Source organism: Gavia stellata, chromosome 20 (genome assembly GCF_030936135.1).
Source record: "Gavia stellata isolate bGavSte3 chromosome 20, bGavSte3.hap2, whole genome shotgun sequence".
Lineage (NCBI taxonomy): Eukaryota > Metazoa > Chordata > Aves > Gaviiformes > Gaviidae > Gavia > Gavia stellata.
Genome location: NC_082613.1, coordinates 14,998,793 through 15,025,291, shown reverse-complemented (window position 1 = coordinate 15,025,291; position 26,499 = coordinate 14,998,793). Strand labels below are relative to the sequence as shown.

The 26,499-nt window shown below is 49.7% G+C and overlaps 1 protein-coding gene across 1 annotated transcript in view; it reads right to left on the bottom strand.

The window, feature by feature from the left end:
• Positions 1–12,426: 12,426 nt before the first annotated feature.
• Positions 12,427–26,499, bottom strand: part of TOX2 (TOX high mobility group box family member 2) — a 157,172-nt gene continuing 143,099 nt past the window's right edge. The window contains exons 6-9 of the mRNA XM_059827198.1: positions 23,226–23,306; positions 20,865–21,272; positions 18,614–18,744; positions 12,427–13,488 (exon numbers count right to left, since the gene is read on the bottom strand). Coding sequence (XP_059683181.1) covers positions 13,452–13,488; positions 18,614–18,744; positions 20,865–21,272; positions 23,226–23,306 — 657 coding nt within the window. The 3' untranslated portion in view covers positions 12,427–13,451. The remainder of the gene's footprint in view (positions 13,489–18,613; positions 18,745–20,864; positions 21,273–23,225; positions 23,307–26,499) is intronic.

Here is a 26,499-nt window from a genome sequence, read left to right as displayed (position 1 = left end):
GCAGCAGCGATGCTGGTGGAGAACGCCGAGGCTGCCGGTGCCGGCAGAGCAGGCAGGGGAGACACCTCCAGGCAGGCACAACCCAGTGCTTTGGTGCTGGTGGGAAAATCCAGGGAAAAATCAGGAATGCCTCTCCGAGGCAGCCGAGGTCCCCCTGGCTCGGGTGTGGGTCTGCGGGCAGAGCGATCCTGGTGCTGCCTCACACCCACTGTCTGGCGGGATTGGGAGCCTGACTACCACGTGCGGTCTGCTCCCAGAGAAAGGAATTAAACTGGGGTCTGCCCATCTTGCTACCCCTCGAGATGTCTCAGAAACGAGTCCCCGGGTGACTGTGCCCATGCCCAGCAGCTCCGGGGTGGCCAGCTGAGCCAGTCCTCTGCTGCAGCACCCGACAGCTTCATGCCAGCGTGGCTTTGGGGTTGGATTTATAAAATGCCAAGCTTGCAAGGGGGGGGAAGGAAAGCCAATGCAAAGCAGGAGGGGTGGGCATGCTCGAGCCCCCCAGCACCAGCTGGTCTGGGTGCTGAGCTCGGTCCTGGGTGCAGGGTGCACCTTGCCCTGCCCAGCGTGGCGATGCCCTCCTGCAGCCCTGGCTCCTGCAGCAGGACGGGGATGCAGGACCACCGCAGGATAAGGGCCACTGCAGGACAAGGACCGCCACAGGACCACGACTGCTGCAGGAGAAGACCAAGGGGTTTTTTTCACTCAGGTGTAAATCCAGCACAAAAGCGAGCATAACTGCTTGGTCGCTGGCTGGGCCACGATAACCTGTGGTTTGGGGGCTGGGAGAGCACGGCGCGAGCAGCACTGCTGAACCATTTCTGTGCAAAACGTGGTTGCAGGCAGTCACATATGGTCAAAGCCTGGGAGATGCATTCAGCTCATTTTTTTGGCTTTGTCTCTATGAAAACCCCGAGGAGTTTGCGAGGCACCTGTAAGTGCTCCTTACATGGGGGATAAGAGGGTCAAGAGAACCACAGAGACAAACTTTCCTTTGAGGAGGAGAACACTTGAGAAATACAGAACAAACCGTGCTGTTGTGATACTAGGAGCCCTGAGGTCTCTACACATCCAGTAACGGGGCTGTGAAATGCTACCTCTCCCCCACCATGAGCAACGAAGAGATATGGGGATAAAACATACGGTGACCGTGCGGGCTGTGTGCCCCAAAGCTGCCGGCGAGGTGGGGTGACAGCCCTGCCCCCCGTGTCCCCCAGTCCTGCCCCTCTGAGCCCTGTGTGCATTCAAAGTCATGTCGGCAGTAGATTATACTCACTGCTGCTTGAAACCCCAGAGCATATTTCATGCCTATAACATTATAATTAGGAAGAACAGTGAAAAGCTGCACAAACAGAAGGCTCCTGTGACTCTCCAGGAACTGCCAGCTGAGCACCGGCAGTTCAGGCATGCCCCATATCATCCGGCTTCGAGGAAAACCTTCACTCAGGTTGGTTTGTCACAGCCAAACTGTTCCCTTGCACCTCTGAGATGGAGGCACCTGGGAAGGTCAAGCCAGTTCCCAGGCAGACAGCATTTAATAGGATTTTGTTCTTGATAGTCTTGGAGGTTATCCTAGGGCAAATACTTAGGTCCTGATAAGACAAGGCAGGGCTTCAAGGGAGCTTAGAGTACTGCTGTACTTCTCTGCAACTGATATCCCATGCTGTACAGGGTCAGAGAGATGGTCTGTGTCTCCAGAAGCAGTGCTGGGTGATGCTATTTTGGGAGAGCACAAGGGCCTGGCCGTATCCTGCAGTCCATTCCCCTTGCAGTGCATCAGCACCTGCAGCACTAGGCATGGACGTGGGAATGCCTCCATTCGTCTCAGTCTCCTCTTATGGGGCTGTTGCCCATGAATGTCTCTAAGCCCTTTTTAACCCTGATGGTACCTAATGGTGCCTAAGGTTACCTGATGGTACCTAATGGCACCACCACCACACCAACCCCCTTCAGGGTAGGTCCTGGGGACACAGAATTGAGCAGAGCTGCCAGCCCAGCTGCCAGTTTGCAAAGGCAAACTCTTTCTGTTCCCCAAATGAACTGATTTTCTTAAAATGTTGTGCAGAAATCCACAGGGGAGTTTCAGGAGCTCAGCTACGTGCGCTCCACCTTTCTCAGCATCGAGACCACACGGCATGCGATGGCCATGGCCTGCCTCGTGCGCCGGGATGAGCCGATGCTGAGCAGTGCTCGGGGCAAGGACCCAGAACACAGCCATGAAACCAAGCCCTGCAGTGGCAGACACGGCTGTAAACACCAGTGCATTTTGGTGGGTTGACCGTGAGTTGACATACTGCCCGAGCATGTGAATAAATCCGAACTTTGTGGTCTGCGCCCACCGATGCTGGGGGCTCTCTACACTTGTGTGGTGGTTTGGCTTGGTGCAAAGCTGGTGGTTTAAAAACCAGGGTGCTCAAAAGTTACCGTGCTACGGTTTAACGCTGACTTGATCTAAAACCCACCAAAAGCACTGAAGGATCAACTGTTGCTTGCAGTGCATTTTCAATCAATCAGGCCTGTAGTGCTCAGGCTGGGTCGTTACACCCTTAGGCATGAAGTTTTGGGTTTTGGGGAGCAGCCCAAGCAATCAGTGGGCCTAACTACAGAGTAAGTGTGACCCAAGGATGGACAGGCTCATGGAGTCTGGACAGCATCTGGTGATGGCTTCTGCATGCTCATCGCAGGGTGTGCTGAAACCAATGCTGCAGTTACACTTCATACCAGCTAGGACCCTCACCTGCTTTTATCGGTGCTAAACCATGCCGGAACATCAGCGGGCTGGCTGCTGTTACTGCACCTGGTGAGGGGTGTAGGAGCTGAGCTTGCAGGTGGGTTGAGTCTCGGCCATGTTATGTCCTACAGAAAGTCATCTTTCTGGTCTGACATCAAGCAGAATATGGCTATTTCCACCCACAAAAGGCAATGTTACACAGTTCACTCTAATGAAGCAACAGTTTCCCTGAGGAGAATATCCAAGCATGGAAGAAATGACCCATTTTGTGCTCTCTCCACTCTCAAAGAGCTGGACTGATTATTTGCGTGGCTGCCCTACCTGGAGCATCCTGCAGAGACCGTATCTCCAGGGTGCTGATGTCCGTGCAAATCCAGAACAAGAGCCACCCCAAAGGGTTTTCAGTCGCTCCCCTGGGAGGTTCTGCAGTCCCCCGCCTCCCTGCCTGGGCTGCGAGGGAAAGGATTTGTGTGTCGGAGGAACTGAAGAGAAGGATGCAGTGGAGGTGCATTATTATCTTTTCATGGGAAATTTCTAGATGAAAGAAAAAAAATTAAAGTTTATGTCTCATTCTCTATTCACATTTTCTTTTCATTTTGGGTTTTGAGAAAAAAGAAATTATTCCTGTCTCCAGCTCCTCCCTTCTCTCTCTCGTTTCTCTCTTTCTTTCCCTCTGTGCCAAAACTGAGAACACAAAGGGATGGATGGCAAATGTTTATAGGGAAGAGGAGACTTATTCTCTCCAGGTTTTTGAGTCTTTTCAAATCTATAGCTTTAAATAATGCCTGCAACTGTGTAAAAATGGCAACTTGAAAAGGAAAAAGTGAAGTGTTGAGACATTTCAGTACAGAGAAAAGAAAAGAAATCAATTCTTGGGCATTTCTTGCTTTAATGCATTCAGTGTTATGAAGGGGTCAAAGGAAAAAAACCAACCTAGAGACATGAAACTCTCGATTGAGAGTCTTGAATTGCTGAGGGGGTTTCAGAGATGAAAATCTTCTCATCTGTAAAACGGGAACCATGCATTAGTTTTGCAACATGACTTCAGATCGCTTTTCAATTATTCAGAATCAGTTAATTAGTTATTTCTTCTCTTGATATTGGAGCCCCAAACCTGATGCAGGCTTTGGTCTGTGAATGTTTCCAGTGGAATTACCGACTGCTGAGAAAGGCCCTGAGTGCCCATGGTGTTTTGGCAGAAACATCCCCAAAAATTTGGGGAGTTTTTGTGGGTGTTTTTTTTTTTTTTCTACCTGATGTGAGCCAACACTTTGGTGCCAGGAAAGGGGACAGCCCTGGGAAGAAGCCAGCTCCCCTGCGAGCGCTGCTGAAGCTCCAGCGGGGAAGCTGGGACCTGCCCACCCGGATGACAGCGGCGAGTGGGACCCTTCCTCGGCTGAAGCTCATTTTGCCCATCGTCAGGGTAATTAATGTGACTTGCTCTGGGCCCTACTAATTCAGCCTCACTTTACAGGCTGGCTCTCCCTAGAGAGGGCAGCAAAGTTGTGGTCCTTCACAGCGCTTACTCGGTGACCGAGACGGTACGAGAAACTCCCAGGAGACATGTTTTGAGGGTGGAAAAGGCCTTCAAGTCCGTCCTGTCCCACCTTTTTCCTCTGATAATTTTAGAAGCTGAAAGAGCCTCTCCATGTGCCATTTCCAGAGTGTTGGCAGGGAAATAGGGGAGTTCTTGTGGCCTTTTTTTCTCTGTATCCCCCAGTTTTTCAGGTGAGTGGGAGACAGCACGAGCCCTCTAAAAGGTAGTACTACTCAAGCCCTCTGCCAAAAGACCAGCCACAATTAAAGCAGTCAAATAAGGCTCTAATTATAAAAACTCCCCGCGTAACTACTGAAATATTTTGTGTAAATTGGTAGAGAAAAAATTTGGTATAAACTGTGCTCCAAGCCAATAAATCTACTTGCAGTGTAGTGCTTCCGGAGACGGTATCTAGCGAATGTCTGTGTGTTCCAGAAAAAGAAAAAAGGTTCAATATGTTCCGAAATGCCTTTATCCTGTTTCTCTGCTAACTTCCCCCAAGCCGTTCTGTCTCCTGGAGAAATCCCAAATCCCTGGGACTTCTTCCAGCCCTTCTCTTTATTGTGGGAGTTACAAGCTCCTAATCAGGAAACAGAAATGATTGCATGTTATATCCCCAACAAGATGGAGAGAGGTAGTCTGACTTTCGACATCCAGGTACCGGATTTCTGCTGCCGGTGCTGCATGGAGCGCAAAGGGATATTGCATGAAGTTGGCTGCAGTAGAGATGGCTCTGAAAGCCCACGGCGCTCTCTCCAGCCAGCCCTCCTTGCTCACCCTTGCTCCCATCACATGTGGGGTGCAACCAGCCGTCCTGGTGTTCCCTGTGGGACTGAAGTGCGGGTTTGACTCGGGGATGGAGGGAGCCATATCCCCCAGATGACGGTGAGACATAACCAGCCCATGGGTGATCAGGAGGAAATCTAGAGGGGAATTGCCATTTCTGCTTAGATATTTCTCAGAGACCAACAGGCCTTATGGATTTTCTGCTATTTATTGCTAAAAGGTGGTATTTTTTGTTTTCCCCTTCATGGGGAGCCACAGGGGGGTTGAGGAGCAGAACAACCCCAGTAGTGGAGCAGTTGCCTGGCTGAATGGTGTCCCAGTGGCACGGGTGCCGCAGGGCAGGGATGCTCAGCCCCAGGGCGGAGGACGAGGACATGTCAAACTCCAGAAGACCCTCTAGGACAGATGCATCTCAGGCTCTGTAGTCTGGCTATTTTTCCACTGTTAAATTGTCAGCAGACTGGCCTCTAACAGGTGGGCTTATCCTGCTTGTTTCCTCCAGGCTAATCCTGTCACCTGCTTCAAACCTCAGGATTTCTATTAGTGGGAATTGCTGCCTTGCCTGCGGACCTCCGTGCCAGACCTGGGCGGCTGCGCTCTCCGTCTGTCTTCCCTTTGCAAGCACCAGCCCCGCGGCAGACGGGCGGCACAAGGCACGCACGCGTGGCCTCTCTCGGCTTTGCAGAAGACACTGACCTATAGTCTTTATCCCATCAAAAGTAACTGCCATTTTATAGTCATAACTATCTCCCGTGACCAAAAATTCATCTGGAAAGCAATGAAACGTACATTAATTACATATTGAAGAGCAGTAAAAGTGTTACTCTTTCCCACAGACTTGCAGTGCAAGAGGCTTCATTCATAATAAAATTTTAATGTGATTACAGGCCGAGGAATTGCATTCTACCGCCGTGACTGAGTGCCGTCAGTGACTTAAGGCAGCTGCAGGTGCCCGACCTGGCTGACCTTAAAAGCAAGACCATGGGGAGGGACAGCCCTGCAGCACCTCCTGGTCCTTGCTCCTGTCTCCGGGTGAAGAGAGGATGGGGACATGCCAACTGACTGGGGGGATGTTCAGGATCCCACCAAGGGATGTCTTCGTCACCTGTGATCCTTCTCCGCGGGTGAGTTTGCGGTCAGTGCTGGAGTGACGGGTGGGTCAGAGTGCAACACGGATGCTCTCCCACCCCACACACCATCAGGCCATGATGCAAATGGGCCAGGGCTTGGCCTTTCCTTGCATTATCTTCTCGTTTATCCCCATCCTAAAGCTGGTCTAGGTGTCTCCATCCACCGTGGCCACAACCACTGCAGAGCCATGGCGGCAGAGGTGTGGTGCGGGTGGCTGGACGGCGGAGCGGGCTGGGGGACCCTGGGCCAGGAGCTGTGGGAATGGGGGCTCCGAGTTGTGATAAGGTGAGGGAGTCAGGGCAGGAGGGAAGCAGGGGGGTCCGCTCTGGCAGAGGCGTGAAGACCCTGAGGACCTTGGCAAGGAGAGGTGTTGGGGACTTTGAGACCCAAGGCTTTCCACACCAAGCGGGTATGGGATGGCGAGCAGCGTCTGCCCAGCAACCGCAGAGTCCTGGCTGGGAGGAGGCAGAAGAGCACACAGCCCCACAGCATCTCTTTTTGCTCTAGGAAATCTGATCATCCCACTCAGGCAAACAAGGAGCAATAGGTAATGCACTACCTAGGGAAATTACACAAAATCCTGGGCAGAGTTCCTGCCTTTTGCTGCCTTGGAGCCATGACGGGAGCATAAACACATGCAAAAAAGCAAAGCAGTGTGTTGGCAGGAGCCATGGAGGTGCTGGGATGGAGAGGCTGAGCACTGCTGAGCAACAAGTCATTCAACTGCAGAAATACCTGCAAACAAGCTCACCAGTATCATCTGCAAAAATACCCACCTAGCAAGTTCTGCGTTATTTGACCTTCTGTCCCCACAAATAGTAATGGTGGAGTAACAGAAAGCTCTTTAATGTGCTTGCAGTGTAATAAAGTAAACCCCACGAGGAATAAACTCCACAGCAATTACTGTGCCAGGTATTATGCTGATTTATCAAACTGCAGTTGAAAGTCAAGAAGAGTTGAGGATACAGTGATAAAACATCTGATCTCAAATCTGATTCTAAATTACCCTTCTGGTCAGCACAGTATTTGATCCAGAAGAATTATAATTCCTCTCATCTCTCTTGTTCAAAAATCATTGTTCAAACCGATAATTTTGCACTCCTTGCGTATTGGAGTAAGTACTTTGCCTGCACTTTGCGCCGTGTGATTACCTGCTAAGGTGGTGCTGAGTAATTTGGACCGGGCCACACAAACCTCCCACTGCAGGGTGGAGCATGTGAAATGGAAGCAAACTGACTGTAGTTCATCATGGCAAGAGACAGTCTCTCTTTTGGGCCCTTCTGTCCTCAGAAAGATGGCAAAGATGCATCATGTCACGTTTGCTTGATGGGTAGAGCCTTTCCCTCACCTGGTGACAGCGGTGGGCAGAGGGCAGGCAAAGCGCAGCAGGTCCTGCCGATGAGGCTCATATCCCAACTACCTCGGCCTCTTGCACTGAGCAGTGAGGACCCCATCGACCCCACGCCTGTGCCAATGGGCTGGGTCATGACATGGGTGGAAGTATTTGATGGTGGCCACCACCTTTGTGGAAGCACAGGTATGTCTTGGGTGATGAGCTGGAGGTGCTGAGCAGCCAACGCGGGGTCCGACGTACAACCTCTTTGCCTGGTTGCATGGCACTGCTGAGCCTGAGCTCGGGGGTCCCAGCGCTGTATGTGGGGACTGTTCCAGGAGCTGGGTCGCAGCGCCATTGCACATTTCCTTCACCATGGACTTGGTCTAGGTCTGACCACTCCGCTGCCAGCAGGAGAACAGCGAGGACAGCTGCTCTCACCACTGGCACCACACAGCAGCTCTAACCCTGATGGGAACTTTGGGGAACGGGGACAATTGCCGAGGTGCAAAGCTGCCCTTGGTTGAGGACTGGGACCTCACTGGGACTGGCACAAGACTTCTGCATCCTAGCACGTGCCACTGTTGTCAGGGTCCGAGGATTTGTCAAATGAAGTCCTTTCCTTTGATCCTTCTTGCGTAAAGTTTTCAATATTGCTTGTCAGGACTGTTTTCCCTTCCCTTCCATCACCTTAATAATAATAACACAGACATAACGAAGACAAACTGTCCTCCCAGTGCTGCCGGGGCATTTGTGGCCATGGCCCTGCGCAGTGGGCGCAGCTCAGGGTGGTGTCTAAGGTGAAACCACAGGCAAAGGCCAGGCCCTTTCTGCATACCCCCAGCCCATGGGACACCCGGGCGTGCGGGAGGCTGTGTTCCGGTGGGGTGGTGGGATGCTGGTGGGTATCCCTGTTCCTCTGCAAGCCGGGCACCGCCGTCCGGAGGCACCCCATCCCATCCCGACCAGGGCTGTGTGGGCTAGCCCAGAGGGCTGAGTCCCTGCGCTTGAAGGGTTAACACCACCGAGATCCCACTGATGAGATTTGTTAAACTCCCTATTACATCCTATAGTGCTGCTAATTATGTCTTCATAAACCAAAGTCAATTAGCCAGGTCTCTCCCTGCCTGTGCCTCTTAACTTCCCTCTCCATCATTAGCCCGATGCCTGGGAAGACCTGCCTGGGTCCTGCCTCCCCTGTGGTGCCGAAGAGCACGTCTGCCCTGCGAGCCCCCTGCCCCAAAGCTGTTTTGGAGCCTTTTGAGGATCTAGCTGGTGCTTATTGACTAAAAGTGGAAGCGCCGCAGCTCGTCCTGCCCGGGAGCATGACCTCTGCAATTGCAACTGCTCAGGCGGGAGGAGAAGAGGTGGGGGGGGAGCCAATATCCTTCTTCAAATATGGGAAAAATTACCGCAATAAGGAAAGCAATAAATTCTTCCCTATGTTCAAAAGCAAGGGATTTGCTTTGTAGGGAGAGAGATTTAGGTTATCTGTCTGGAATTTAAAGGTTTTTAAAGGGAGGTTAGGCACACAGGGAGGGTTTAGGAAGAGCTGACCCTGCCCTGAGGTGCAAGGGACAATCAGGCGGCTTCTTGAGACCCAGCTACCACATTTTCTACTAATGTTAATAATAGACCAAGGGTTCACACCAAGGAGATGCTCACCTGGCCACGCCATCGCTGCCCAGCCCGTTGCCCCCAGGTGCTCGCCCTCGCCTGCCCATGGGGCCGGGGCTGAACCCGTTGGTGGAGATTGGATGTGTTTTTGTGAGCCAGCCGTGATGGTGGATGGGAGGCTCGGCTCCCAGTTGCTTCCCTGGAGCAATTCCAGGTCCACGACAAATAGCCAACAGCTGGAATACCATTTAAGCACAGCTGCCATCATGCAAATTTAGAGATTAGTAGGGATTAAAGTGGTCTGGAACGTCTCACAAGTCCTCATTAATGTCCTGGGCCCTATAATAGCCAACTGCTCTGCATGCCTGAGGTGGCTGCCGCATCGCCGCGGCTGGGGATGGGTCGCTGTGCCCTGCACGGCTGCCCCAAGGCAGCCACCAGCCCTTTGCCGTCGCCTGCCCGCATAAGAGCAGAGGCAGCCCACAGTAACGTAGGTAGGCTGGCTAGAAAGTCATTAACAGCATGGGTACTGCTTTGCATAGTCAACCCTAAATTGGCAAGGTCACCTTGCCACCAAGGAGACCTTCTTGGCGGAGGCTTTTCAATGGCTTGAAAACCACCGTCACAGCGACACAAAGATGAGGCAGCCAGGGGCTGCCGGCTGGGGCACAGGTCCTTGGGGCTGCTGGGCATCGTGGACGGGCACCTTCCTTCAGAAAGGGCAACGCACAGGGACTTGGTGTAATGGGATGCTTCCAGTGAAGACCTCTTCCAGATCTCCTCCCAGGGCTGGAAATGGCTTCCCTGTGATTTCAGAGTCTCAAGGCCACTTACCTGCTACACACACACAAAATTAACATTTCAGAAACTCTCCCTGGAATAAGTCCTCTCTCCTTCCTATGATAACTGAAGGTAGGTTTTAATCTTAATGTCCTATCCCCCCCCCCCCCCCCCCCCCCCATTTTAATAATTGCATATTTGGAAGAAATCTCCTGGCTCTGATATTGCAGAGTAATTATCTGCTCACCACCAGCTAGCCAAGCTGGGCTGAGATGTTATCGCTTGCGCTGCTCCTCATTTTATGTACTCCTCGTTTTATTTCCGAATGGCTCAAGATTACAGAGATAAAATGGGAGCTCCACGGCCTTCTGCTGGCCACCAGCGAGGAAACGTCCCACATTTATAGCTTTATCCAGCAGCTCTCCTCGCCTGCCCATCTCCACAGCTGTTGTGCTGTGTTGGTGAGATTTTGCTGTGCTTATACCAGAATAAAATACAGAGTCGCCATGGTCAATGGGACAAGGAACAGGCACTTTCTCTGTTTATACTTGCAGAGAGCAGAAAGCTTGGGGTTAAAAGTGTAACTGCTCTAATGAAAGTTGATTCACAGAGTTGCGTCTTGATTTCATGTCTCTCATGCCGAGGAAGCAAATGTTCTCAGCAGAGAGGACTGCCACTCAGTCGCCTTGCAGTAACACTGTGATGGCCTCAGCAGTGGAGGAGAACATAGATTTTATGTCAGGCTGATTGCAGAAGGAATTTGTGACTTGTCTGGATTTCTGCAAGCCTCCGTGGGGTCCTGCAGCTCCAGGGACTTGCCATCCCTTGCCACAGTGCCGTTATCTCCACCTCTCCCGCCATCCAGGGTGGTCTGCTGGAGACGGCTCAGTCCAAACCCACCGTGCCCCAAACCACCCCTCTATCTCAGAAGGTCTTCCTCATTGCCCCATCCAGAGCAGGCAGCTTCTGGGTGGGATTTTGGGGTGGGTCTTGTTTGACGTGCCGGCAGGGTGTGTGGGATGATGCTACAGCAGGTGTCAACCAGAGGACACAGCAGGACAACTCCCACCGCATGTTCCTTGCCCTGTCTAGTGGCCAGTGGGCCACCATGAGCTGGGGCTTGGTATTCTAGTGGGGACTTACTGCAATAGGCACAGGGCATGGCAGCAAGTTTTTGTAGCATATGTAAAACCATTAAGTGATGAAAACGACCATTCGCCTCATCAGAAAAAGGCTTGACTCTGAAGGATGACCTCTTCCCTGGTTTATTAAAATGGTCTGAAAGCTTAAAAAAGTTATTTCAAGTCGTTGGAGAATATAAATGTTAAGGCCACTTTCATCATAGACGGGTAGTGGTGGTGAAAAATAGGATCTTAGCTGTGGCATTTGAACCTGAACAAGACCCCATGCCCCAAATTGTATGAGAAACACAGCCATGCCCCAGCTTCACGTTTCCATTTAAATGCACACTGGAAGAAACTGGGCCTTATCTAAATGACAGTAAGTTGTGTGCTAGTGACAGAATGTGCTGAGACTCCTATGGCCAAGCTGCGTCTACAAATGGGCTTAAAATGGTACATTAATTAACAGGTTTCCCCCGGGCAGGTGGCCCAGGCTGTGAAATTTCACATTGTGTTATTTTTTATGCCATTTGAATTTTCCATCTTAGCTATGGAAGGATGGAAAAGCCAATTCCATCCTTATGCCATTGGAATTTTCCATCCTTTTTGTGTCCTTCTCACCCATGCTTCCTAGGAAAAGTTGGAAATCGGGCTCTTGTGGGCATCTTGTCAGACGGGTGGATTGGCTCTTGTGGGCGGGTGGTCACACACTGGAACAGGCTGCCCAGGGAGGTGGTTGAGTCCCCATCCCTGGAGGTATTTAGAAGATGTGTGGATGAGGCGCTTTGGGACATGGTTTAGTGGTGGACTTGGCAGCGTTAGGTTGACAGTTGGACTTGATGATCTTAAAGGTCTTTTCCAACCTAAACGACTCAATGATTCCCTGATCTGCCGGTGGTCACCAGGCAGCTTGGTGACCCCCATGTCTGTGAGGACATTTTCGGTCTGCTCTAGGGCTGGCAGAAGGGAGGAGGGTCAATAGGGCTGGGGCTTGGGGTAGCTTTGTAAGCAAATACATGGGGCAACAAGCTATGGCTTGAGAGTACCCTCTGCTGAGTGTAAAGTTCTCATTTTCCAAGAAAATGAAAGAAAAATGCTTGTCTGCCATTGCTCAGTGATAGCTTTCATTGCTGGGGGTGGTCGCAGATACATTTAATTAAGTAGTATTGGCCCAGAGCGAGGGGGGAGAAAGAGAAAGCAAGTGAGAATGTGATGGGAGAGGAGTGAGGGATGGGAAAGCTGAGGAGGACAAGGACAAGGCAGGGACCTCGCTGGCCGGGACATTTCTAGGGTGTGCCCCCAGAATAAGGAGAGACTGGTTCAGTTCTACTTTTCATATGTTTTATTATAAAGAAAGGTAAGATAAGCATTGTGAACTGAATGTGCCAGGTGCTGCAAAAGCAGCACCGTCAAACAAAATAAAAAATAAAAAAAACCCAAAAATGCACCTTATGAGAAACTGTAATTATGCTCTCTAATTTTTCATAAATAGACAAAAATCATTGTCAGCAATTTTTAAATAGATGGACATATGGCAGAAAAAATATAATAATGCCATACAACATGGATATAAATTGTCCATTTCTTGCTGTACAAATAATAGAAACAAGTTTGGCAGGCTTTTTTTGTTGTTTTTTTATACACATCTCCTTTCTATGTATAACTAAAAAATGTGCTACAATTAATATAAAATGCTTTTACTATAAAGTAAACTACTAATTTTTTTTCACAAAAAAATCTTAAAGATGTCTTTAGCACAGCTCTAAAACACTTAGTAAACTACTTACAACTATCCAACAAATTATATTTTCATGATCTTTTTCACATTTTTCCTCTCATATTTTCCCTTCTGCTCTCTCCCCCCACCTACCTAGCAATAGTTTTTATTTATTTTTTGTATTTTTTTCGCCAGACATCCAAGGCCTTTGCATGTACAATATTCACACGAACTTCACATTTTCTTGCACAAAGTTTAGTGCTGTTAGCAAGTCAAAAGAGTGCATCCTCCTACTGAGCTGGCCTAATGCTGTAGGACACCAGACCTGGGCCTATGCTGCGTCTAAAAGCAGTTCACTAGGAAAATAGTCTGTAGCTAAGCTGATGGCAAGCAGAAAAATGGTGTCCTTAGTTTATTTTTTTTGTTGGTTTTGTGTTTATTAATTTTTTTATTTTTATTTATTTATTTTTTTTGTTCTTCATGTTTTATGAGGTTTTGGGCTTCCACAGAAAGTAGACTTTAGAGTTCAAAAATAATAAAGGAAAACTGCTCTTAGAGCCTGGAAACGAAGCCAGCGACGAGGTGCAGTGGTAGCTCTCTCGTCCGTACGACTTGCTCGGTGCCTCTCCGGGTAGTCTGTAAGATAGACCCTCTCAAGTGTCCTTCGTCTGAGCCTCCTCGAAAAGAGATGTTGAGTTTTAGGTGAGGTAGAGTGCCTTGTCCCTTGGCAGCATGCTGTAAGAGAAAGGAGGGGCAGAGGGTGAGACGGGCGGGGGAACAGCCGGGAAGTTGCCTGGGGGAGCTGAAATTACTGAAATTACCATTTGCACACCCGGCCGCACACCCGTTTTCAGCTGCGCCATGGTTTTTGTGGCACTCCATAATGCAAAACATAAAGTGGTCTGCACCGAGGGATGGGTGTGCAGGGATGAATCAAGCAGAAGGCACTGAGGACTGAGCCTGGTGCAGTATTAGTTCTTCCCGAATTTCAGCAATAAGGGCTAAGACATTAACTCTTTCCTGGGGCTTAATCTTTGCTCTTGCCGGGGCTGCAGGGGAGGGCCAACTCTGGATTTCCCTGCAGAGCACACCAGCACGATGCTGGTACCTCCTCCACCATCGTGCTGTGGAACGCTGTGCCTGGAATCAGCCCCTTGGCCACCAGCCCCCTTCTTCATCCCACACTGTACTTGGGCTAAGCCATGGAAATTTAGAAAATGTACGCTTGCTTTTGGATAAAATGTGTCATTCTGACACTGCATAAGGAGTAGGGGGTCTCAAAAATACGATTGAGGGGCTTATGCCTGAAGGTGCTTGCGGGCGTCCAGGATGATTTACCTAAGTTTGATGGCTGAAGAGCATGGGAGCAGGAGACACCGTCTGCTCGGTGGCTCTCTCCTCCTCTCAAAATAAGTACAACTAGAAAAATAAATAATCAGGAAGTGAGGGGAAAATAATCATTGAGACAGCAGGATTTGCCGGTCTTTCCTGTGGGTCTGATGAAGACAGCAGGAGATACCAGGAACCCAAGGAGGACTGCGGTGCTGCTTTACTCGCAGGAGGCTATGGAGGAGGGCTGGTGGGACAGCAGCCAGGCTGTGTGCTCTGTACATCCCTGGCCCACCAGATCTTGAACTGATCACGTTATTGAAGCAGTGACTTTGATTTCAAGAGATCCAGGTGTGTCCCAGAAAGGGAAGCCAGCTTAGACCACCAAGACGCCCCGCATGCGGATGGTTCTACAGCAAGGTGTGCAGATAGGTACCACCTCTCCCTTCCCTGCCTGTAGTACCCGGTGCTTCAACCCTCCGTGCGTGCTGGCTGGCACCTCTAACTTGCCATCAGCAGTGTCCTACGAGGGAGCCCAGACGCTCTTTTTTTCAGGACATAGTAGAGAGAGGAGTGGCTGAAGTCCCTCTCCCCTGGCTGACGTTCTGTGTGGGTTTTGCTCTGAAATCCAGGCATTTTAATGGGTTTTATCATCTACGCAGACCTGATGGAAACATCATTGGCTCCATAAAGACATCTTGGCCTTAAATGGTGGTAAAGAACATTATAAAGCTTTGGGAGATTCTGGTGTGGGTGTGCTTATGAGTGGAATAATAGGGAAATAGCAGAGAGCAAAGTAATGCTGTTGTTGATAGAGCTGTCTTCTGACAGAGTGCAGAAGAGTCCGCACTCTGTTAATCTCCACATTTTATAATCTGCATTTAAAATGCAGAGTCTTCCCTACTGCACTCAGGAAAGATTTAATGCCACTGAGCAGCAGCGAGGTATTCCAGTACTGAGACTTCATTAATTTTACAAAATATGCTACAGAACATTTCCCCGTTCATTATGAAGTATTACCATAAATAATTGAATCCAAACTAAGTGCATTTGTGATGGTTTATCCTTGTCTTTTTACAGTGTTTGCTCATTTAGTTTCTGATTTGGAAAATTCCCCCGTTTGGAGAGGATCCCTTCATCGTTAGCGAGGTTGTAAGTGTCCGGATGAAGTGGCTGTACAGGGTTTTGTGTGTCTGGACAAGGCATAACTGAGAGCATTCTGTCTTTTAGCCCAAAGGAGAGTAGGAAGAGGGGGGAAAAGTTGCTAAATGATGGTATCCAAAAAGAACCTAATCTGTGCCTTGCAAATGAGAGGAAGGACATAGAAAGATGAATCCAGGTCAGTGTTATTACCAAAATAAATGTGATATACCTAAATGCCAGGAGACAATACCTAATACCTAAATGCCAGGAGACAAATGTAAATGAAACCCTGAAGACTGCTTTGGTATGGAAAGAGTTGGAAACAGAAAACAGGGCAGAAAAAAGGAGTGAGGTGCCTCAAGGGATTAAGAAAGATTTGCAAGTGATTGCAAACCAAGCTGCACCCTTGATACAGGTGAGCTACTTCCCTTGGAGAAAGTCCCTGCAAAACACAGGTATTCAGTGGGAAAGAGCAAGTGCGAGGATACGGCTGTCAGGTGAGGGAGACAGGGGGCTAGAGAAGTACTTTGTGATACGATAGCAAAAAGCAATAAAATCGTATGCTGCAGTTGCTTGTGGGAAGTGATAGTCATATTCTAAGCAGGAACTGAGAAATGCTACCCGTGTCTTTGCTAGCAATCTAGGACAGCTTGGGCTTAAGCCCAGAAAGAGCTAGGAAAATTGGATGGAAGTCAGTAAGCGCAAAATCATTAAGAATGGGCAGAGCATGAGCTAAGAAACATTTAAAACTCTCTCTCTAACATGGCTGATTTATGAATTAAGGAGTGTCTGCTCACAGGATCCTAGAATTTGAGGGGCATGAGGGAAGAAATGTAATTTAATGGCATTTTAATTAGCACTGATAGGCTGGGAAAAAAACCACCCTACAGCAGTTCCCTTATTAGATGGAGAAGGGCAGAGAGAAAGACAACCTTGTTAGCTTTTCAGAAGTTGTCTGGTTGACAAACAGAAAAGAAAATGTAGGATGGGGAGCTTTCCCCCAGCTACCCCAGCACCAACACGTGTTGGAAGCTAAAAAAATATCGAGGTCAGACATGAAATAAAAATCCTAACCCTAACCTGGAGAGCAAGACAGGACTGCCTGTGTGCCGGGGAGGATGGTATGATCCTCTCTTTCAGGAATCTGGGACTCTACAGCTGAGCCACATCACAACAGAAAATAATAGTTTTTCTTTCCAGCCAGTTGCTGATTTTGCTCCTCAGAGTGCTGCTTTAATTGCAATTAAGCTGAACGCAGTTTTGAGGTTGAAATGGGCAATTACATGATCCAGAGACTTCCCGATTGTACCTAAAACTGCACTGGTGAATCAAACCCAACAAGACCCGCCTTCCCCTTATCACTGCTTTGCCTAAGTCCTGCTGATTGCCGGGGCCGTTCGGGCACACAGCTCACCCTGCAGCCCCACCGCCCGCTCACGGCAAGGTGCCGCGGAGGAGCCCAAGGGTAACTTTGAACGTCGCTTGCAAATGAGTGCAAAGTACATTGGAGACAGCACTACAGACAGGAAGATGATGAGAACCAGACCATCTCTCTTCTTGACACGAGTGTAACCTTGAGACACGCCGGGGCTGCAGTCCTACGGTGGGTGGGGATGCTACAAGCAATGCAGAGCATGCACTTAGGCAGCAAATACCAGGGGCTAGCAGGAGGAGGAGGTGATGGCACAGGCTTTACAATAAAATGAGAACAAGCCAGCTTTGGGAGCTGGGCTGCCAGCAGCTCGTGTGTCTCTACTCACGGGAGATGGGCTCCTTCCTTAACAGAGACTACGATATTTTTTGGTGCACTAAGCACGCTCTGCAGTACTGATCTATATCCATCTGAGTTCATTGCTATAATCTACTCTATCAATTATCCGGAAGGCTCTGCCTAATCTGTCTGGTTTTAGAATGATTTTTTTTTTCCAGAAAGCTGCGATAAACCCATGAAATTTGATATTTCTGCTGTGACAAAGGCATGAAATGCATGAGCTTTGATCATGAATTGCATGGGCCCTCTACTTACAATAATGCACTCCAGCCAGATGTCACAGGGATTGTTTTAGCAAAACAAAACACAATCCTGACTACTACGGGAGCGTTTCACTCTAGAGTGCCCTGAGTTTTCTGCATGGGGCCGGGGCAGTGGGATTTGCAGAGGGAATCAAGTGTTTTCCCAGCTGATCCCCTAAGTAGCGATGCTTATTTCTAGCAGGGGTCATTTCTGTGGGAGCTGCCTCCGCTCAGCACCTCTGGAAATTGGAATCAAGTCCCCAACAGGTTCCTTCTTTTGGGTTGTCTGCAGAGACATGAAGAAGGACCGCACAAAGGTCGCTGGCAGAGCCCAGAACAATCCACGTAGCTGAGCACCCTCAGACAGGCAGACAGCAGCGATACTCTAATGGCTCAGCAGTTATTTATTTCACTGAAAGAAATAAATGTCTGTACAGTCTGTGCCCAGCCCAGCAATTGTAAGTGCACTGCTGGCACAGACAGGAGCTGTGCTCTCAAAAGGCTGGGAGCTTGCTATTATCTCCAGTGAAAGCACTATGTTCCAGTACTTCGAGCAAATCAAACAATACTCAGAAGCTACCAAGCCTGCTTCCCCAGCTGCTCTCCCAGAAAACCACATACCTGTTTACAGAGCACAAAAGCAGTCTCCAAACTATTATTGCTGCGCCAAGAGCAGTGGAGTAGGCAGAGGTTGGAAACGGCTTTCACATCCTTGCTGTTCCCCAGCTTTGAGACTATCCTGATGTTTTTATTTATCGGGGAATTTGAGCAGACCTTCATGGTGGCACGTTCATGCCAGAGCTTGCAGGGTGTAAGGGGGAAGACCTGTGCAGAAGATGGTGCCCTTTTCCTGGGAGGTGCAGGGGACCCACACACTGTGCAGCTCTTGGGAGGATAAGGCTTTGTACCCTATTGTGGTTAAACCCCAGGACCAATAAGGGATCCACTGCTAGAGACAGCTAGAGGTGGTTGTGGCCTCAGCGACAAGGGCAATCACGTTAGGAACAGAAGGACTTTGCTTATGGACATGGGCACCCTCAAACCTCCAGAGACTCTGCTTGGGAGACTGGGCTTCCCTGTCCTGCTCTAGAAGGAAACATGTCAAACTCATCCATTGCTAATGAGTTGGAAACACAAAAAAAGGAAACCTCTTCATGCCCAATGTTGAATTTCTCTGTGATTTTTAAGCTACCTGCTTCCATAGCATCACTTCAGTGAGCCTACAGAGAAGAGGAAACCTTGACCATAATTGACCTATTGACCATAATTAGCCTACAACTTGCTGTACGTTGTAGGGCACATTCTCTGCTGTTGTACACTGTCACAGCTCAGACAATAGAAAGTGCATTAGCAACGTCCTGTTTTGTCTACTGGCCTGCAGTGGTTAATCCCACACTCTCTGCTGGGGTAGTCGTTGTCCCACTCAGTGCTTCCTGGAGGGTTTGATGCACCAGGCGAACGGGGTCCAACACTGTTTTGAAACTCAGACGAAATATGTGAGAAGTCCTGCAGGGTGCAAAGGAAAGGAAGGGTTACAGGAGGATACACAGCAGGAGAAACAACAGATCTAATAATATTGCATAAACACGTTTACATGTGTTGCCCCAAAAACGTGGCAGTGCAGAGCGCAGGGGGAGCCCCAGGGACAGCAGCGGGTCTTGGACCCGAAGCCACCGCAGTGGGACCCTGCAGAGAGCGAGTTGTTGCAAGCAGGTGTCAACGCAGCAACATCTGTTTTACATCCCTCTTCCCCCCTCCTGTTTTTCAGGACCTCCATCCTCGGGGGGTGGTGGACGGCTGCAGCAGACGCATGGCCACGAAAGCCTTTGCATCAGCACGCTGGCAATCAAAACCGATTTTCCACGTCACGTGCAGCTCCCTTTGCAGTAATGCATTTACCCCTTCATAACGTACAGTAACAAGGTAAGGAACAACCACACGAGCAACGCTCTCTCCATCAGCTGTCACTGCCGGCAATTTAACAAGGACGCTGCGGGACTGTTTTATCTGAAAACTGATTAACTTTCCCGAATTTTTGGGTTTGGCTTAATTAGGTAACATTAGGCAATGTATACAAAGAAGACTCATGGTAGTTGCCTGATCAAGAACATGATTTTCTCCAAAACAGCCAAATTAGGGCAGTGGGCTTTTTGTTTTTTTTTTTTTTTTTTTACATTTAATTTTTTATTAGCAAACATACGTGGAATGAAACTTCACAAAACACTGCCCTCAGCAACGGCGACTACCCCAATTAAAGTGATTATGAGGATCCCCTTTTGTGCTCATTTCTGGACTATCAACGAATTACAGAAGCCACTTTTGCTTATGCAGAGCCAGAGCCCTATCACCGTGCTGGAGAAGTTACTTGGGATACCCTGAGCAGGTTGGAAATGAAAATCTGGTTGAGGATCTGACCTTCCCACATGTGCTGTCTTTTTATTATGGTCAGGGATGACTGTGCTTCCACATCCCTGCTCTCCTTTGGTTTTCTTCCACTGCAACATCTGTTCCCAAATGAACAATTTCTGTTTTCTCAAAGTTAGCCCCAAACTGAATAGCTCACATTATGGGGAAAAAAAGCTTTGTTCATTGCTAAAGTACTGTATGAATTTTGTGATGTAGAGCTAGCAAACATGTGAAACACAATTATTCAGCCAGCTGGGTGAATACTACAGTTAAAAGTATCATCAAGTAAATGGTAGCAGCTGTGAATTCAGAGCATATGTCTTCCACCGCGAATAGTTCGTCCAGTTCATATTCCAGATGGAGAAACTCTGGAAACCACTCGTCTCCTCCTTCGTATACTGGCAAGTTCTCTATAAGCTATAGGAAATGTTTTTTGCTACAGCCAATTTTTCCTCCAGATACATTTTCTTAAGAGCAGGTTTAAAGAGGAGAGACTTTGACCCCGCAGGCTGTCTCCCCGAGCGTGGGCTGCTGGGCTGAGCCTGGGCACGGCTAAGGATGGTTTGCTTCAGCAGGTTTTACGCATTCATAGCGTCGGTCTATAGGATTTGCTTTGCTGCTATGCTGTTAGTATGAGCACACAGGCAAGCACACATTGCATGCTCTCGGCTCTCTGCCACAAAAGTGATTTTCTCCTATTGCCAGGCAGTTTTTGGAAAAAACTTGATTTTGTATTTTGTTTGTGACATTCCCTCTATCCTTTTTCTCTTCCTCTTGGCAACTCCCCCCCCCGCAGTCCCTGCTATTATCCCATGCCCTACCAGTCCCCCCTTCTCTTAGCAGTATCACGAGAGGGGTTTCCCACTGGCTATCCAACCCTCCCTTTCAGATGACCAGACAAGGCTGGGGGACCAGGTGCACAAGGAGCTTTTACCAGGGCATCCCCAATTCCCACATCTTCCCCCGCTGAAAGAGTCTTTATTGCTACATGACACAAATCTGCCCCGTTTGTGGGGGTGCTTGCTCTCCCAGCTCAGCACTTCTGAAAATGTCACCCCCAAACGACGAGATCTGCAGGCTGACGGAGGCAGGAGAAGACTTCCCTGGGGACGACACCGACACCCAACATCCCCAAACCGCCCAGAAACCAGCAGACCCAACGGGAAGCGGGGAAACGGCGCGGTTCATGCCGCGAACCCGCTCTCCCTCTGAGCACCTACCTGCTGCCCGGGAGGCGAGGCGTTCATGGGGGGCTGTACCTGTAGTGCCATGGGGGGGGACAGGAGGGGCTGCTGGGGGACCTGCTGCATGCTGAGGGGCTGGCTGAGGAGGGAGCTCTGCGGGTGGTGCAAGGAGAGCTGCTGGTGGAGGGGGGGGCTGATCTGGAAGGAGGGCGGCGGGGAGGCACTGATGCTGGGCAGCATGGGTTTGGAGGTGAGGGTCCTGGAGAGGCTGGGGTGGGGGTGGCCGCGGTAGTTCTGCAGGTCCGATGGGGACAGGAAGGAGCCCAGGCCGGGGTAGGGCGAGGAAGCCTGCGGCGGCATCGGGTACATGGGCTGCTTGGGGGGGATCATTTTGGAAGGTGGATTGCTCTGGGCACTTTTCGTCTCCCCCTGGTCGGCAGAGCTCTGCGGGAAAACAGAACGGAGGGTGAGGAGGAAGGAAGGGAGGAAACATCGTTATGTGTCCCGAGACATCCATCCGTCCAGTCGAGCCACCTGGACTCCCCATGGCTCCTGCTCCTCTCCCACCAGCCAGCACATGCACTTCCAGCCCCGCGGCTCGCTGGGTGACCGCAGGCTGGGCACAGTATCCCAGTTATCTGGGAAAGTAAAGTCCAGGAACTCAACCATGCCTTCGGCAGAGCCTGGAGCACTGGAGAGGCATTAACCAGCGTGGATGCAAACCGCCTGCCCGCAGCTCACTCCTTAGGTCTGCATAGGTGGGTGACAAAATCACTTTTGCTTCCAATAGAGAATGAATGGGACTGTAAAAACTCTGCTTTCCTAATCTCGTGCATTCCTGCAGCCCTGGTGTGGTCTATAAAGCACAGCACAACGGTGGCCTCATTTCTGCAGGAGAAAGAGAAGAACAATGGGACATTTTCTGGCTCGGACAATGAGGTTTTTGTCCTGCGATGGGCTCTGTAATGATACTCCAGATCCTTTCTCACCCAACAGCCAGGATCACGCTGTGCTGTTTTACTCAAGACAAAGTTGCTCTCTTGGTCATTGGAGAAACTGGAAAAAAAATGAAACCACGGAGCACGGTGACTCCATGCCCTCCATGCTACCTGCCCCACACTGCTGCTAGGCACACTCAAGGCAAGACCCTCAGAGGTTTCCAGAGGGACCAAGAAGAGCTTTTAAACCCCCAAACAGTCTTTTCCATTCCCTTTTTCTGTCCTTGCTGCTGTTCTGTACAAGTTAAGACAGCTAATGGTGCTCATGTCTGTACAGGGGCTTTGAGCCTTTCCAGCCCATCACCACAGTCACACAGATCCTGCAGATGATGGTTGATTGGGACATGACATTATTTCCCCTGGCAGCTGAATGCAATGATTGAGTACTGAGGGTGTGGTATAGTACCAAGGAGAAGCTTAGCAAGGAAAACAACCTGTTACACGTGCTCACAACCCAAGGGCAGCACATATCCCTGAGCCAGCAAGCCCACAAGATCCACACGAGCCACCCTAAATTCACAGGCAGCAAATGCCCATGTCCCCTCTCTGAAGGCATGGAGGAGGGCAAGGTGCGAGGTCCCCTGGGATGGGCGTCCATGTTTGGAGGACTGGGATGGGCAGACACTTGGCCCATCATCGCTGCCCCAGGTACAGCCTTGCAGCACTGGGAGTTCCTATATGAACCTGAAACGCCCTGAAAATTCACTATTAGGTGCTGAAATGGGCTCTCTGGGTGTTGCCTGACAGCAGTGCATTACGCACGTGTGTGCTCACATGTTCACCAACCCGCGGTTATGGGTCTTACTCCCTAAAAGCCCTGCTCTTGGCTGAGCGTGCACTGGAGAAGCAGGACCCAGGGGCCTGAGCAGCCGGAACAGCTCAAGTGCCCGGACCAGGGTGCAGGTGGGATGCTGGCACCTGGCTGCTGCCCGGTGCTGGCCAGTGAGCCCAGGGCTGGGGTGTCACCTTCCCCCAGCCCAGTCCCTGGTGTCACCCACGGTGAGCCTCGTCCTCCTGCCCTCGCCGATCCTCCCTCATTTGCTGCACTCACAGCCCGAGAGCCGAGCGAGGAACAGCCACTGGCGGTGGGGACAGGCAGCAGGGACCCCTTGGTCCCCGAGCAGGGACACCCCTCCCCTGCTGTGACACCTGCTGATGAAGACTATGAAAAGCGGGGTCTCGTTTCAGGGTGCTAACGGCAGAAGGCAGCCTGGCGCCCGCCCTAACCGCGCTGCAGAGCATTTCTTTTAGCTCCTCGGGAAGGTGGCTAACACTGATATCAGTTTGATAGCACGATTACACTGTATTTCCTATAAACTTGCTCCTGCTCGGAGAGTCCCGTGAGTTGCAACTAGTTCAGCATTGCCACGTCCAGCGACCGTGCGAGCGTGGGCTGTACCTTGGAGACGAGGCTGGCCCGGTACGCTGCCAGGGCTTTCAGGTACTCCTTCTTCGCAGCTTCTGTTTTCCTCTTGTATGCCTGAAAGGACCAAGCAATGGATAATAATTAATAAAGCAGAATAGGGTGCTGCTGGGCTCGGCTGCACCCTGCGAAAACGTCTGCATGAAAAACTCCTTTCTGCTGGAGAGGAATTTACCCCAAATCAAGGAAATAAAGCCCCTGGATTGGACCACGCTGGGATTTTTGGAGGCGTCGCAGGCCAGAGCGGTCTGCGTGCCTAGGCAGATATTTATGCACGTCTGCTGTAAGAGACATCGCCTGATTCTATGAAATCAATGAAATCACTTCCCGACAGGAACTGGGGGAGAGTGTGATCCAGGCTCTTGGAAGAGCAAGGCAAGAGCCAAAATCCCCAAATGACAGGACTAGCTTAAAAAATGGTGAGACATTCAGAAATCCTAAACTACTCATTCGTTTTCTTGGCTTTCCCATTATAAAGCCTTTATAGCTCAACACTCTCCAGCTCTTCTCCACGGTCCCGACAGCTGGGAAGTCCTTCCTCAGCATATAAAAGCTGAGATTTTTGCCTAATCTTATGACTCTGGGAGCAGGGGCTTGCAGGAAAATAGCAAGTATCAGGAGAGATTGCTACCCCAAGAAAGAAAAATAATAAAGCTTTGTAAGAGTGAATTACTGTTTATTCTTCCTTCTCTCCCCTGTAATGAAACACGTTTCATGATCGTTTCACAGTGCTGGTCCCCTTTCTGCCCAGAGTCTGGTCCTCCACGTATGTAAAAATAACGGCGTAATCCAGCCTGTCTCAAGCAGCGTGAGTCCTCATGGGGTTGAACAGATTAAACGGAGCAAGCGAGAAGAAAATTTTAAAATGGAATAAAAATTTCAGCAAAAAGGCAGAAAGTCCCGAGAAAAATACCCGTCAGTCCTCTCCTCCACTGGAAACTCAAAGCCCTCCTCAAGCGGCGCACCGAAAGTTGATTTCAATTAGAACAGATTTGCATACATTTAATTCTGCTTTAAAAACAACGACAGCTTTCAACAGTCAAGACACTGAAGCCTAGTGGGAATATTTAGCTCCTTCCCCCTGCAAATTTCCACGGTCACAGCAGCACCCCAGACTCCCTTCTAACACTGACCTCCGAAGGGAAAATAACCTTCCCGCAGTTAAACTAGCCAGTTATTTGAATTTCACTTTAAAATCAGTACAGATAAATTCTATTAAAAATAGTTTGAAAACCTTATTTTCATTGCTAAATCAGAGAGATTCCCGGAATGAAACATTTTGACTTGACGCAGTGGAGGTCTCCGACGGTAATTTTCTGAAACGGAGCGTTTTCCTAAGTTTGTCTTTGGCTTTATGGTATTGAGGAGGTATTATATTTGCTCCATTCAGAACAAAATTACATTTCAAAATGTCAGCCTGAAGAAGAGTTTGCCTGTGAAAAGCAACTATTTCTTCAAACTATAGCGGTTCCCCCAATAAAAGCTATTACCTTGCTCTACAGCCCTCTCGCCTCGCTTACGTCCGTAGCCCATCGCAGCGACACGGGTGCTACCGCCACAGCGTTTACTGTCAAGCAGAAATGCGGGATGTCCACGGCTCTGCTGCTAACAGATGCTCTTCAATGCGGTACCTGATGCCCGCACAGCAATGAAATATGAATTCCTGTGTCTCAGGATGGTGTAACAGCGGCCATAGCTGGGTGCTGAGGTATTGAAAATGTATTTGTTTTTTTTTCCTCTGTAACAGCACAATACCAAGAGTGGTTTTGCTTTTTTTTTTAAATCCAGGACAGTGGGAAATCAAAGTATGCACAGCTACGCGGAGAAGAATTCAATTATTAGGAAGACTTGTCTGGAGAAAAACCTGCAATTTATGGACAGTGAGAGGGCAGGTAAATGAGACTTCCTTACCCTAAATGCAAATAAATGAATAAGCAATAAATTCTGTGCCTATTTTCATCTCCATCACTTGTTTTTTTTTCTGCTACACCCTTTTTTTCCCCACTCTTCACCCGCCCTTGTCTTTTTTAGACAGCGCTGCGCCTCACTCGGATTTGGAAAGTGCTGCCGGGTGGTGTCTGATGCAGCAAGACTGGGAAGGGGCAGCCGGGCGGCACGTCCTCTCGAAGGGAGAGGGGGATCGCTCCGAGGAGGAGGCTCCGTGCGGCTCGGGCCAGCCCCTGCTCCAGCCCCGGCCACAAGCAGGGCTACAGAGAAGGGTAAGAGGGCGAGCCCAGGCGGTGCTTCCTCTGACGCTGCTCTGATGCTCTCTGCAGCTCTGGAAGATTCCTGGTGGATTATTTGGTTTGTGACCATAGAATGGTCACAAATAGTGGTTTGGGTTGGAAGGGACCTTCAAAGATCACCGAGTTCCAACCCCCCTGCCATGGGCAGGGACACCTTCCACTAGACCAGGTTGCTCAAAGCCCCGTCCAACCTGACCTTGAACACTTCCAATGATGGGGCATCCACAAATTCTCTGGGCAACCTGGTCCACTGTCTCAAGACCCCAATTGTAAAAAAACATCCCTAAGGGTCTCCTGCCGGGACTTCTGCAGAGCTGCCCTGCACGCAGGGGACATTCTGTACCCGCACAGTGCTCCGTCGAGGACGCGGAGCAGCAAAACGGCAGCCTTCCGCTGGGGAAGCGCCGCGCTGACGTCCGGAGAGAGGATCTGAACAAAACTTCTCATGAATCCTCTGTGCAAAAGCAGCTCTAGTGCAGTATTTATAACCTTTAAATTTTTAATTTAAACATTGACAAAACCATGTTACTTTCTAATTAAATCCCATTTTCTCCCAGGGATTTTAATTTCAAAGTAATTTATCAGATTTAAGGATCCTCAAAACATTTTGCATGTTTTTCTTTCTAACCTGCCATGCCCGCTGATTTATTTTCCTTATTCGTTAGCAGGAGGATTCATTAGTCATTAAGCGAGTGGGTGGGTTGGGGGGGGAGCAAAAATGGTTAGTGATTATGAAAACAAAAAATCAGAGCTGTAAGAAGCATATGTTGGAATCGTAATCCTGACACCTCTGTGTCTTAGCAAAGCAGCTAGTAATTGTACCGTAATGAAATGTTCTTGTTTGATAACCAGTTAATTAGAGAAGACAATTATTCCAAACCCCGCTGACGCCCACGAACGGCTCCGTGTCGCGCAGGCACTGAATGACAGCCGGAGCTGTTATCGGTAACCTCTGCATCCCAGCCTGCCTGCTTTAGCAGAAACGCTGCTTCCCAAGCCTGGGG